Source organism: Corvus cornix, chromosome 4, assembly GCF_000738735.6.
Source record: "Corvus cornix cornix isolate S_Up_H32 chromosome 4, ASM73873v5, whole genome shotgun sequence".
NCBI classification, from domain to species: Eukaryota; Metazoa; Chordata; class Aves; order Passeriformes; family Corvidae; genus Corvus; species Corvus cornix.
The window spans coordinates 47,056,541-47,069,415 of record NC_046334.1 but is presented as its reverse complement, the minus strand read 5'-3'; the positions used below and the strand labels follow the sequence as shown (position 1 = coordinate 47,069,415).

The 12,875-nt window shown below is 40.4% G+C and overlaps 1 protein-coding gene across 2 annotated transcripts in view; it reads right to left on the bottom strand.

Annotated features, from left to right (window-relative positions):
* Positions 1-76: 76 nt before the first annotated feature.
* Positions 77-12,875, bottom strand: part of TEC (tec protein tyrosine kinase) — a 46,598-nt gene continuing 33,799 nt past the window's right edge. For both annotated transcript variants that reach the window (XM_039550811.1, XM_019287237.3), the window contains exons 6-18: positions 12,831-12,871; positions 12,212-12,390; positions 11,226-11,291; positions 9,414-9,468; positions 9,171-9,250; positions 8,516-8,649; positions 7,626-7,700; positions 6,668-6,839; positions 6,289-6,505; positions 5,688-5,752; positions 4,611-4,729; positions 4,115-4,272; positions 77-1,181 (exon numbers count right to left, since the gene is read on the bottom strand). In XM_039550811.1, coding sequence (XP_039406745.1) covers positions 1,104-1,181; positions 4,115-4,272; positions 4,611-4,729; positions 5,688-5,752; positions 6,289-6,505; positions 6,668-6,839; positions 7,626-7,700; positions 8,516-8,649; positions 9,171-9,250; positions 9,414-9,468; positions 11,226-11,291; positions 12,212-12,390; positions 12,831-12,871 — 1,439 coding nt within the window. In that variant the 3' untranslated portion in view covers positions 77-1,103. The remainder of the gene's footprint in view (positions 1,182-4,114; positions 4,273-4,610; positions 4,730-5,687; positions 5,753-6,288; positions 6,506-6,667; positions 6,840-7,625; positions 7,701-8,515; positions 8,650-9,170; positions 9,251-9,413; positions 9,469-11,225; positions 11,292-12,211; positions 12,391-12,830; positions 12,872-12,875) is intronic.

Sequence of the window (12,875 nt, the reverse complement as noted above, 5' to 3'; positions counted from 1 at the left end):
ACCATAATGCCATATTCATGTGAACAATTAGTTTGACTTATGATGCACTGACAGTAAATTATAGGCTACACATCAGTTGGTTCCAAACAATAGTTAGCATTCAGTTTATTTACACACACATGCAGTATGATATCTTCTGTTATGAACAGAAAGGTTAGATCACTGTATGTACAGACAACAGACAGAAACACGAGCCCTTCTTAAACACACTTGAGAATTCCTCTCATTTACAACCCCCTGTATAGAATTGTGTGTTTAAGTGAAGGTAGGACAAATTTGTGCTTGAATATTTCAAGCCAAAACCCCCCCACTTTATATAAATAAATGCACTGAACTGATATATTTACAGTACATACAGCATATAAATTATTTTATAATTAATCCAAAACATGGTACTAGGGTTCACTGGCAGCTAGTTGTGCTGAATCTTGGACTTATTTTTCATTAGTAACATGAAAACCAAGCATGGGAGGTCTCTGGTAAGCCAAGCTTACAAAGGCTCCAGGCATATCACAGCTCATGAAGCAGAGCTTTCAGAGTGTTATGCTAAACCGAGGGCTGTGCTGGTAACAACTTACTATGTGCAAATCAAAGAGGTGCATTTCATCTTCTTGATAAACGCCCATCAACCACGAAAAATAATGTTTCTGGAGAATCTCTGGAAACATTTCAGTGTCAGTAAAAAGCCATTTATAGATACCTTCTGTTTTTATGCATGCAAATCACTACTAATGCTACTGCCCACGTAGAGAGAAACCCAAAAATGTGGATTGTATGTACATGAACCCAACCCACTAAATGCAAATGAGGTTCCTGGCCTCTGGCCACATTTTCTCCCTCCATAAAGAGCTCAATTTTACAGCTATGCAATGCTGACTTTTCAGAGAAAATATAGAGATTGCTAATATTGCTGAAGATATTGTGCTCATTTCCCAACAGAATGTAAAACTCTCCTTGTGCTGGAGTGGATCAGACGTTACAGGTTCCCCACATTGTTTAGCAGCACCCAACAGCTTACAGGATCAAGCTCTTAAAAAGAAACTATGAAGCCACATCTCTGGAAAGTGCCTTATTTCCGCTGCTTGTGCTTCTGTTGTCTTTTTTCAGAAAGCATCTTCGCCCTCTGCAATGTCAATGATTGCATGAAGCAACTCTTCAAAAGTCGGGCGTTCCTCTGGTTTCTAAAATAAAAAGCATGCATAACTGTGATCAGAAATCCATAAAGTTATGTTGATTTTGATAAATTACTGGTCACATCATCATTCTTTGGCAAGGAATTTATCATTTCATTAGGTATGAAATGAAAAGATATTTCCTTGTCTGGATTTTGGGACGTGTCACAGTCTCAGTAAGCAACACCTTTTCTTTATGCTTTGAAAAAGCGTAAATAGGTGTTGCTGAACTACACTCCTCATATAATTCATTATTTTGCATAGTTTTGCACATTTTCTCTTCCCCATTCCCACCCTTCCCCAATGAACTGCTCCAATCTTTCTTTATGCAAGTTGTTCATGTTCCTAAGAATTTTGGGTGCCATTCTCTTACGCCTCTTTTATATCAACTTTATTTTCTGACCTGTGAAATGAGACTGTGTCACAGATTTATGCACAGGCATCTTTCATCTACTCTATTTTCCATGCAGTTCCTTATGTCTTATAACACCCTGCTTGTTTTGTTTACTTAAATGTTGAGTCATCATTCCCGGGGGTATTTAAAAGATGTGTAGATGTAGCTCTTGTAGACATGTTTTAATGGCAGACTTGCCAGTGCTGGGTTAATGCTTGGACTTCATGAGCTTAAATGTCTTTTTCAAGCTGAAGGGTTCTATGATTCTATGATTGTGGCAACACACTGAGGTAGTCTCTTCGCTGACCTTGCTGACACAGTTAATTTCACATCTCCTGAACATCTGGGTAACTTGCACTTTTCCTCCATTTATTTGCATTTCTATTTGCATGACCTGATGAATCTTGAAGCCTTGGTAGTATTTCAGTCTACAAACCATTAATAAATTTATTAAACAAGGACTGAGGTACCTACAGTTAATCATATTTCATGACAAAGATCAACAGAATCTTGCCATTACTTGGGCTCTGCTTGTGATTTGTAAAGTTTCTCTCTCTCCCACATGATGACTGATAAGATTTTCATGTTAATAACCCCTGCTAAAACCAACAAATTTTTAAGCAACTTGTTGATGTTCATGTAAGTCCTATAAACACATATCAATACTCAAAGAACATCAACAAATTATCATTGTCTTCCTGATAACTTATTCTTCCATTTTAAGGACCATTTCAAGCAGGTTACCAAGTACAAACAAAATGTAATACTCTGTAGTTTCCTGGCTCCTTTGAATAGCTTTTTCGAGCTACAAATATGTCTGTCATTCCACAACTCTCCAGAGCACTTTGTTTTCAATCTATTTTTTTCTGAATTAAACCAGCTGGTTTGTAAGCTTTAGATCTCCACCAGTTGATAAGTAACTGCTCTCTATTCCAGCATCATCTTCTCCAAGACAGTATGTCATCTTTATTACTGGAAAAGAGCAGTTTTTCTGCAGCACACCCTGTGGCAAAGACTAACTGGAAATAAATCACAGAATCACAGGACAGGTCACACTGGAAGGGACCACAGTGGGTCATCTGGTCCAACCTCCCTGGTCAAGCAGGGTCATCCTAGACCACAGGACACAGGATTGTGTCCAGATAGGTCTTGAATATCTCAAGTGAGGAAGTCTCCACAGCCTCTCTGGGCAATCTGCTCCAGCATGTGGCCAGCCACCTACACAGTAAAGAAGTTCTTCCTCGTATTCAGGTGGATCTTCCTGTGCATCAATTTCTGCCCATTGCCTCTTGTCCTATTGCTTGGCACCACTGAGAAAAACCTGGATCCATCCTCTGACACCCTCTGTGCAGATACTGACAGACTTTGATGTGGTCTCAGTTGTCTTTTCTCAAGGCTGAACAGCCCCAGCTCCCTCAGCCTTTCCTCACAAGAGAGATGCTCCAGTCCGTAATCATCTTTGTTGCCCTCCACTGGACCTGCTCCAGGAGCTCCATGTCTCTCATGTCCTGAGGAGCCCAGAGCTGAACACAGCACTCCTGATGTGCCCCACCAGGGCTGAGTAGAGGGGCAGGATCAGCTCCCTTGACCTGCTGGCAATGCCCTTCCTAACGCAGCCTAGGATACCATCAGCCTTCTCATCCCCATGGGCACATTGCTGGCTCATGGACAGCTTGTTGTCCACCAGGACCCCCAGGTCCCTCTCCACAGAGCTGCTTCCCAGCAGGTTGACACCCACCCTGTACTGGTGCCTGGGGTTATTCCTCCCCAGGTGCAGGACCTTGCACTTGCCTTTGTTGAATCATGCAGCTTTTTACACCCTTGGTTTCCTCAATTACTCTCTCAAAAGCAGAGACAGCTCATTAAATGCACCTATCCTCTCAGAGACTTACTATTTTAGTACTACAAAAACTGTTTTATTCCAATTTAGTTTTATACTGATTTCAGTTTGCTGCCTCTTTGACCTCTATGAATACTGTACAGTCAATATCTTTATGGGTTAGGACAATTAATACTACAGTATACTTTAATCTTTTCTTTAAAACCTTCAGATTTGTATTTACATTCAACTGCAAGTTAATATTTATTTCCTGTATAATTGACATTCAGATAATGAAGTATTCCTTTAAAAATATTTTCAGTCACTTTAGCATGGTTCTGTAATAAACTGAGGCAATACAAAATCAGATTCTCCACCTCTAGGCCTTTCTTGACTGATTTTTTTTTTGTTGTTAGCAGTATTTGTATGCACAGATTTGTATGCACAGCACAGATTTAGGAATGATTTAATTTCATTACTAAATGCCTTTGCATACTTAATCTGACAGTTCATTTATTTAATAGAAATTTCTTCAGTGCTTTATCTTATCACAGCTCTAGCTCAGCTGCAAACCAGGAGGAGATCTTTGTCTTAAGAATACGCACATTAATAGCTGAGAGAGCTGGATACACTCAGAACGCCGCTCTAGAGGAGATAACTGCTGTTTCTAGATCAACCTTTATTTCAACTCAAAGGCAAAAAATTTTAAAAATATATATAAATATATACCTCCTGCCAGCACATCATCATCATTTCATACATCTGCTTACAGGCCAGTTTGGGGCGATACAAGCGATGTCCTTGGCTAACCATTGTTACCACTTCATAGTTGGAGCTTTTTTCAAAGGGCATTTTTCCTTCTGTATATACTTCCCACATGAAAACGCCTGGGGGAAAAAACAAGAAGAAGAAAGTAACTAACTTCATAAACATATGTGTTTATTTTGAGCCCTGGACTCAGGATTTCTGATATATAAATAGTTTGAGATCCATATTGTAGACACTGTTCACATGTGTCATCACTGAAGACATCTTATTCTAGCAGCATGGGTTTTAATGAACAACAGCACTAAATGTGTCTGTGGAACTTTATCAATAATAAAACCATGGTAAATGGTTTCTCTGAGCTTCTTCTCAGGTGTCTGAATCCTTCCCAATTACCGAAGCTTAACTGCTATTGATAAAACATAAAAAATGCACTTTCTTTCCATGACGAATGTCTTACCGAAGGACCAGACATCTGACTTGCTGCTGAATCGGCTATAGTTAAAGACTTCTGGGGGGCACCATTTCACAGGAAATTTAGCCCCTGAAGAACTTGTGTACTGGTCATCAAGGACATACCTAAAAAATACCAAACAAACCACACAAAAAAACAACCAACCAACCAACAAACCAACCAAACAAACAAAAAAACAACAACAAAAATAGGCAGACATTAGTCAGCCTCCAAACCTGCGAATATTAGAAGCTCATATTGCCACCTAATGGCCATGGATGTTAGCATCATGCGATAAAAATAGCTTCCCTGGGGGCAGAACTACAGCTTCAACCATGACTCAGATCATTTTTCATATTACCTCAGAGTCCTTTCTTGTGATTTATTAGCTATACAACACAGGTCTACGCCACCTGTAAGTTACACATCTCTATTATGAGAGAAAATGAGGCAAAAGCAGAAATTTCATGTTCTGTTTTTCACCAGCCAGTCTGGGTTCAGATGTCAGGGGACATAGAAGTTCAGCAACACAGAGATGTGGCGAAAGTCAAACCACGGTGCTTTAACACCTTTCTTGGAAGAGCTGCTCCCACCACTGCCTCACCAACACATCACCCACGCAGGTGCTAACAAGGGCAGGAAATTAACACCCCTCCAGATCTCAGCATCTAACCGGCTACCACAAGCATCTCCCAGCCCTTCAGCTAGCATGATGCAACTCTGAACCATCTATCCCAAGAGAATCCCAAACTCACTGAACAGCCTCTTTCTAACACCTATTCAACCAAAATACAGATTAACTATTATCTCTGAAGCAGCTCTGCTCTCTGAAACACAAGCTCCAATATGTCTTTTTTAAAATGAGTAAGGAAATCAACTCATGACCACAGAACAAGCAAGCATTAAAGGCACTAGAAAAGAAAAAGGCAAAAAAAAACCCCACCAAAGGCTGTTCCCTATAGGGGTCAAAAAAGATCATTTTTGTATGCAATTTTGCTTGGTCTGTGTTGCCTTTGGGCTAAGTACAAGGGTTAGGTGAATTTTTCCAAATCTCCATAAATACATTTGCACACTCACACATACCTTGTCATTCCAAAATCTGAGACTTTGACCACTCCTGAGTCACTCACCAAGCAGTTCCTGGCAGCCTGCAAGGGGAATGGTCAGAGCTGGATGAAAAACTTGGAGTCACTTGCAGACAAATTACGGCAATCGAATCAGGTTTTTGTATTCATTGCTTAGCAAGTTAAACCATATACCAAGTTCAGTGGTATATTCTCATTATAAAAAGTACATGTGCATCTACTCTTGATAGTACCATTTTGACAACTATACTACTGTGTAAAAAATCACCAGAAAAAAATTATTGTCTCAAGGGATTAATGTGTGGTGAAAATGGCATCAATACAGAACGGAGATAAGCTATTATATCAGCACAAACTGCTACTGTTTATAAAAATTTCAGAGAGATTTTATTCCATTTTCTTGGGAGAGAAAAACTTCTCATCATTTTCTGTACAGAGCAGTTTTAGAGACTTGATTAGACCCTAAAAAGCCAACTTCATCCACTCAATTTTCTGCAAGAACAGAAGCAGTTGTAAACAAACAGGCTGGTTCAAAAAGGAATAGGTACGTTCAAAACCAAAAATTTCAAAGAGGAGTGTATTGCCTAATGGGAAGTTACCAGGTCTCTGTGGATAAAGCTGTTTCTCTCCAGGTACTCCATTCCCTCACATACATCTTGGCACATAGTAAGCAGAGTGTCTTTACTCAAAACTCCCCGTTTTTGTCTCAGGTAATTGAGAAGGCAGCCATGCTCCATGAACTCTGTCACGATGTAAATGGGCCTCTGTTGTGTGCACACACCATACAGCTGAACTAGTTTAGGATGTGTTAGCTTCCTGAAAAGATTGAGATCATGCTGTTAGTACTTCCTCCACCCAGTGCTAGTTCTCCACCACACAAAACTGCAGAAATACCACCTCCCCCAGTGTTTATTTATAATCAGTATACAGCATCAGAGGCCTAGGACTGGAAATCAAAGTGCCAAGCACACAACTCACATCATTACTTTAGCTTCTTCAATGAAATCCTCTTCATACATCGCACCTTCCCGGATTGCCTTGATGGCCACTTTGTACTGCGCCCTCCACTTGCCAAGGCGCACCACGCCGAACAGACCGCTGCCCAGCTCTCTCATGAATGTCAGTTCTGCGGGATTAATTTCCCACTTCTCTATAAAACAAAACAAATTAACAAAGAGTTAAGGAACATAGTGAGCTGGTAGAGGATAAGGAAGAGGAAAGGGAAACTGGATTAGTAGCAAATTAAGGAATTTAGGTAGAAAATGTCTTAGAATCAACTTGAAATCTGAAGACTTTCAGACCTCACAAAACAAACTTTTAGGTATATGTGACCTTTAAGTAACTCCTGACTCACACAGACGCCAAAATTCAAACTTTCCTGAGGCCAGTAGTTACGTACTGATACTATCAAGATTTGATTTCAACAAAATGCCACCACAGAAAGTTGTGCCAATGAACAGAAGTTGCTCACACCACCTGGTATGCCATGCTTGAAAAATGGCTATTACAAATTTATATTTTAAAAAAGTAACCCCTCAACAAAGATCAAAGGGTCAAATTTGAGTCAGAAGTCTGGAGACTAATGAAGGAGCCAAAGGCACAGCTCGCTAATAAGGCAGAGCTCAGGGTATCCATGGCAGAAAGCATGAAGGAAAATACCAAATTCCCCTGGAGCACCTGTGACACATTCTGCCTCTCTTCACTGCTGTCCCTGGCACTACACACCCTGGCACACCACCAGCCGTGGTGCCTTTGCACACTGATACTCTGTGCAAGGGTCTTGAAAGTACTACTACTACGACCAGTGTTTAAGTTCACATAGCCAATCACAGCACAGAATTATACCTTTTCAAAACTTTTAGAAAGTATTGTAGCATCTTAGCATACATAAAATCATTAGAAAATACATGTGTAGATGAACATAACAGGCAATCACCATAGCTGAATCCTGCCGTTGTTGGTGCTGTCGTCTTCTTTGGGGTCACTGGGTAACGCAGCCTGGTAACGAGACCTGAGGTTCAATGATAATTCAAGAGACACAGTTTACTTCTGAAACAGCACCAAGCAGCAACTCAGCCTCTTGTTCACTGAAGACTCCAAGTAAAAATATGTCCAAAAATCAGTTATAATAAATGAAAAGTGGGGGTATGTTTTTGGGGTGTATTTTCCAGAATGTCATCAGAAAATGCTGGGCCATCTGAGTTTGATGTAAAGATCTGGAAACTGTCGCTCATGAGCGAGATTTATGCACAGACCAGACTTGAAAAAAAGAAGTATTAGTATCTGTGCCTTGAACCCAATTCCTATACTCTCCCCATTCCATCATACAGTGGGCAGAGACCAGCATCAGCCATCAGCTATGGATCTGGAGTAGGGATTTTCTAAATAACACATTACTGTTCTCCCCAGCTGTTTGCTATATGGAAATGTTAGATCATTTCAAGTGGCAGCGACCAGCAGGTGAAAAGCTAGGGCCTGGAGAGTATTCTGGGTACCATCCCTATCCATCTGCTGTGGGTTACAGGCAGCTGATAGAAGCACTATGTGGAGCTAAGTAAGCAATTTTTCCTGACTTGATACAGCTACTCTTCTGTTACTCCGGGCACAGTAAGATTTTATACTACATATATATATATATATATATATGTACACACAAAACCTTTCAAATTATTGTCCATATTGAAATACCATGAAACCGCAGTTGTTCATGACTTCCCTGGAAAGGAAGGATCCACAACCCCCTCAAAAATTTCATTAAAACATTAAAATGTCTCAAACCCCTTTTCAAATCAACCTTAAGTGACAGAAAGAATCCAATCTGTCTACCTGCTGCGTTATGGCTGTGATATTCAATTATTTCTGGAATGGAGTTAAAGACATGTTTTTCTGCGAGGTAGTACTGTTTTGGTGATGTCACTGTTTCTTTTATATGGTAGTGTCTTATTCCTGATGAACCTTCCCTGGAAAAATAATAACAATAACAATTAGTAATAATATCATGCCATTTATTGTGAATTTTTTAAGAGGAACACATTGACAAGGAAAAGTAAACTGAAAGGGCCAGCACAGGTGCCCAGTACTACATGCTTTGGGAATAGCTTGAATATCAAACATCCTAAGTACTGGCAACTTGCCTTCATCTCAGTGCTCAAACCAAGCTGAAGATTAACCCAGAAAAGGTTAATTTTCAGCCCAGCTCACACATGTGGATACAAATGCAGGCTGGCAGGAGAGAAGAGACCAAATGGGGTGGGAAGGCAAAACCTTTTTGAGTGGGGGTTAAGGTCTACACTGGATTAAACCAAATGGGACCTAACCATGGAGTTGAGAAGTTCATTTCAGTCACCCATCTTTTCTGTCACAGCAGCCCTTGTTTCTTTACTGTATACTCCCCTGGGCTTTCCCCCAGCCAGTGAATTTGGATACGGATACAAAGAGATTCACACAAGACAAGGTGTGCAGAGAAGCCATAGGAACTCACCCTCCAAATTTTGTATAAAGGGAAACAGTATACAGTCCAGGCTGACTGGAGTCTCTCACCACAAAACCACCTTCTTTATCCTAAAACACAAGCACATTGACAGTTTTGTGCAACTGGTTTTAAGCTACGTGACTCTTTCACTTGGTTCCAGGATATGAACTTGCCAAAATAAGCCTCTGCTTTAACTAAGAAGGTATTTGAATTTAATTTCACTGTTGATACTGCAAGGGTGGATGTGCTCACCTCATTTCTGAGGAGTTGCTCTGCCTTGCTTCTGTTCAGGTTTCGGCTGTACCACCTGCAACACAACATCAGCAAATAAAACTTCCTCAAGGTGCATGATTTACCTAAAACGCTTTAAGCAAAGTATTATGAAGCTAGAGATTAAATAATTTTATGATAAATGAAGATCAAGAATTGAACCTTTGATAACATGCAAAAATCAGTCTCTACTACATTGTTCAGTTATCCCATAAAAATGCCCTGAAACAAATCCAGGGAGATCCCACAAAAGCCCATAAAACTCAGGGAACTGCTGTAAGTTTTGGGAAAACCACTTGTCCAACACACCCAGGCTGACGGCAGTAGTTGCTGTGAAGAGCAGCCCAAGGGGAAGGCTGGCAGCCCTGGGGAAGCAGCTGCCTGCGCACCAGTCAAACGACCCGCAGAGCTGCCTGTCAGACTGCTCTGTCATTCAGTATCTCCATACTTCTGGGCTTCCAGGGAGGACCCACCTAGCAAACGGGAGGCTGAAATTATGAATTAAGTGTCATGGTTGCACATCTCTGAGCTCTGTGCTGCATGGGCAGATTAAAGCAGCCACAGAAGCGCCAGCATGCCAGCCAGTCACAGAGAATAATAAAAAAAGGAAAACCAGGCAGTTTGCAAATGGTGAGGTGCAGTTATTTTGAGCTATGCTGGTACGGCAGTAACCAAGCAGGGAAGTGGCACAGCAGCCTTTAATCAGATTCTGCCTGTTCTGGAGATAGTGGTTTCTTGCAGTTGGTACATGACCTGGAGTAACGCTCCCTGGACTGTGCAGTGACTCAGAATTACAGCCCCAAGGTGGTAAAAGCACAAAATGGCTGGACCAGATAAGGCAGTCCAGTTCCTTCCTTCCCTTTCTGTCAGCCCTGCAGACCCGCCCAGAGCAGAGCAGAGCTCTTAGCAAGAGTTTCTAAGATGAGAAACCAACAAAGAATTCCCTCTAGTCAAGCTAAGGGCAAAATCCCAGATGAAATTCTACCTTCTGTCAAAACATGGCAGTAGGAGCCATATGTAGCTGAGAGTAAAGTTTTGGAGCTACTAATGTAGCTTGGAAAATTGGTTTTATTTACTACTTTCTTACAGCTCCATTTTATCTAAAAGTCATGAAGTATGTCCTAAATTCTCAGGCACAGCAGTTTATGCCGTAATGATGTTTGAGTATCAAGAACAGGTTTGGAGACTATAATGTTAAATTTTACCCTGATGTTCTTCAGTAAGTGCTACCTAATTAAACATCAACTGGAAAACGCATTAAAAAAAAAAAAGCTAGACATTTATAGCTGTTAAGCTATATGCATATATCAAAACCTAAAATGCACCAAATCACATATTTTCTTGAAAACTAGAGCTTCCAAAATATCCAATCTTTTATGTTTCCTTGGAGTGATTTTCACTGTTTTCTCCCCTACTGTTTACTGCTACGAACTTTGGATAAACATGTGACTTTACTATTAAAACAACATTTAGCACACTTATAATGGGTAAATTTCCTTCAAAGTTTCCCTTTGTCTACCAGAGAATTAAGAGGGTTTTTTTTGCTTTAACAGTGATAGCCTAAATACTACATGCGTGATGGCTGTCTCACTGACTTGACCCTACATGATAAATCCCACCATAATCAAGGAGGAGAATCTGAAAAAATATATGCCTATTTCAGTTGTTTAAGTTTAACCTCTAGGTGCTATCGTATGTGAACAGTTGCTTTCAAAATGCTAAAAACACACTGTCATTCTTGAAGCATTGGTTTCATTTTATGATATCTCAAATTTTAATCAAACATTCACTTACTCATATTGATCAAGGTTGTTGGACTTCTTTCCTGTTACATAGTTGCTTGGAATATATCCTTGTTTTCTAAAAAAATACAGAATATATAATATGGGTGAAAACATGTCAAGAAGACAGTTGTTTCATTCTGCTAATTACCAGAGGTCTCTCAGTGTAATTTATTCATTACTGACCCACCCACTCTACTACTGATTATTCAGAAACTAATTTTCCACATCAGCAGAAAACTTTCACTTTCAGCATCCCTAGAAAAGTGTTGTGGGCAGCAGAAGTGTCCAAGAAAACCAGCAGAAGGGGTGAAGGAGAGTGAGTAACCCTCTGCTGCTCTGTCACTCTTCTGCACTCAGAAGTCTCAGTCAGTCACAGGAAATATGCCTGGAGCCTGACACAGCCTGATAACTCACAATTACCCATAACATATGGCAACAGGAACCTGATAAATATTGAAATATGAAAACTTTCATCTTTGAAACCGCATTCTAATACAGGGGATGTGAAGTTGTAGTCATTACAGCATCTCACTGCAATTCTCTCTCAACTTATTCAAAGATTGTCCCTAATGATCCAGCTATTAAATAAAATGATGACTATTCAAGTCTGGAAGTTGGAGCCTGCTGAGCTAAATGCTAACCATATTGCTCCCTAATGACATGTTCCCCAGGGAAGTGGGAATACTATACCAGTCTAGTGAGGTTTTAAAGGATGGCTGGTGCTTTAATTGGGGAATCATAAAATTGGAAAGTAAACATAATTGGAAAGCCTTCCAGTTCTACAGCTGTCTTTGCAATTGGGTTCCACAATCTATCTATCAAGTACTGCACTTTTTAAAATTGGTTTCTGCATGAGAATACATGGATGAGATTTCAGACCCGGGCCTAATGTGGGGTCTAATGCAGTTATTTGTTGACACATAGTCAATATAAACTTCTACAACATGAAAATAGCCTCATGAACTTCATAACAAAGAATAAGGAACTCATTTTTACCCATATTTGTCTCTCGCCTTCCACCAATGAATGTCGTTCTTCTCAATCACTGTATATTCTTCACCTTTCTCTAATCTTAAATCATGGTGTTCTGTAGGTTCAAAGTCATACATTGCTACCACTATCTCCTCCTCTTCATTCCCATTTTCTTCAACAGGAACAGGGGGTGGAGGCCTTCGCTGAAAACAACACAGCATTATTATCATCCCACCCGGCTCCATTTTTCCACCTCATTCACCCTTACCATCACACCAGTGCATCCGGGAGGCAAAAGCTGGTCTAGTCCTGTGGTGTCCTGGGGGGCAGCTGGGGTACGTGGCAGCAAACCATGCAGTGCTATCTATGGGGTTGGTTTGTGCTGCCCTGCAGCTGCAATTAAAGAGCAAAGCTGGCTGGCATTTGTTTTTTGCCCACATTTTCCCACCAGCAGTACAGATACAGCTAATAGATGCAGCTACATTTCAGTGGGATTTTTTTCATCCTGAGATGCCTGCATGATCCCCATTGATGCACACAGATATAGACCTTTGCTCCAGGATATGGCAAATATTTTGAGAAATGTAAGCTCTTTTTCAAAAAGCAGCAATTATGTATTCAATATTTTAAAGGTTCTACCTACCGCACTTTTTTCTGGCATTGAAGAGGACAATCTCATTACATCTAG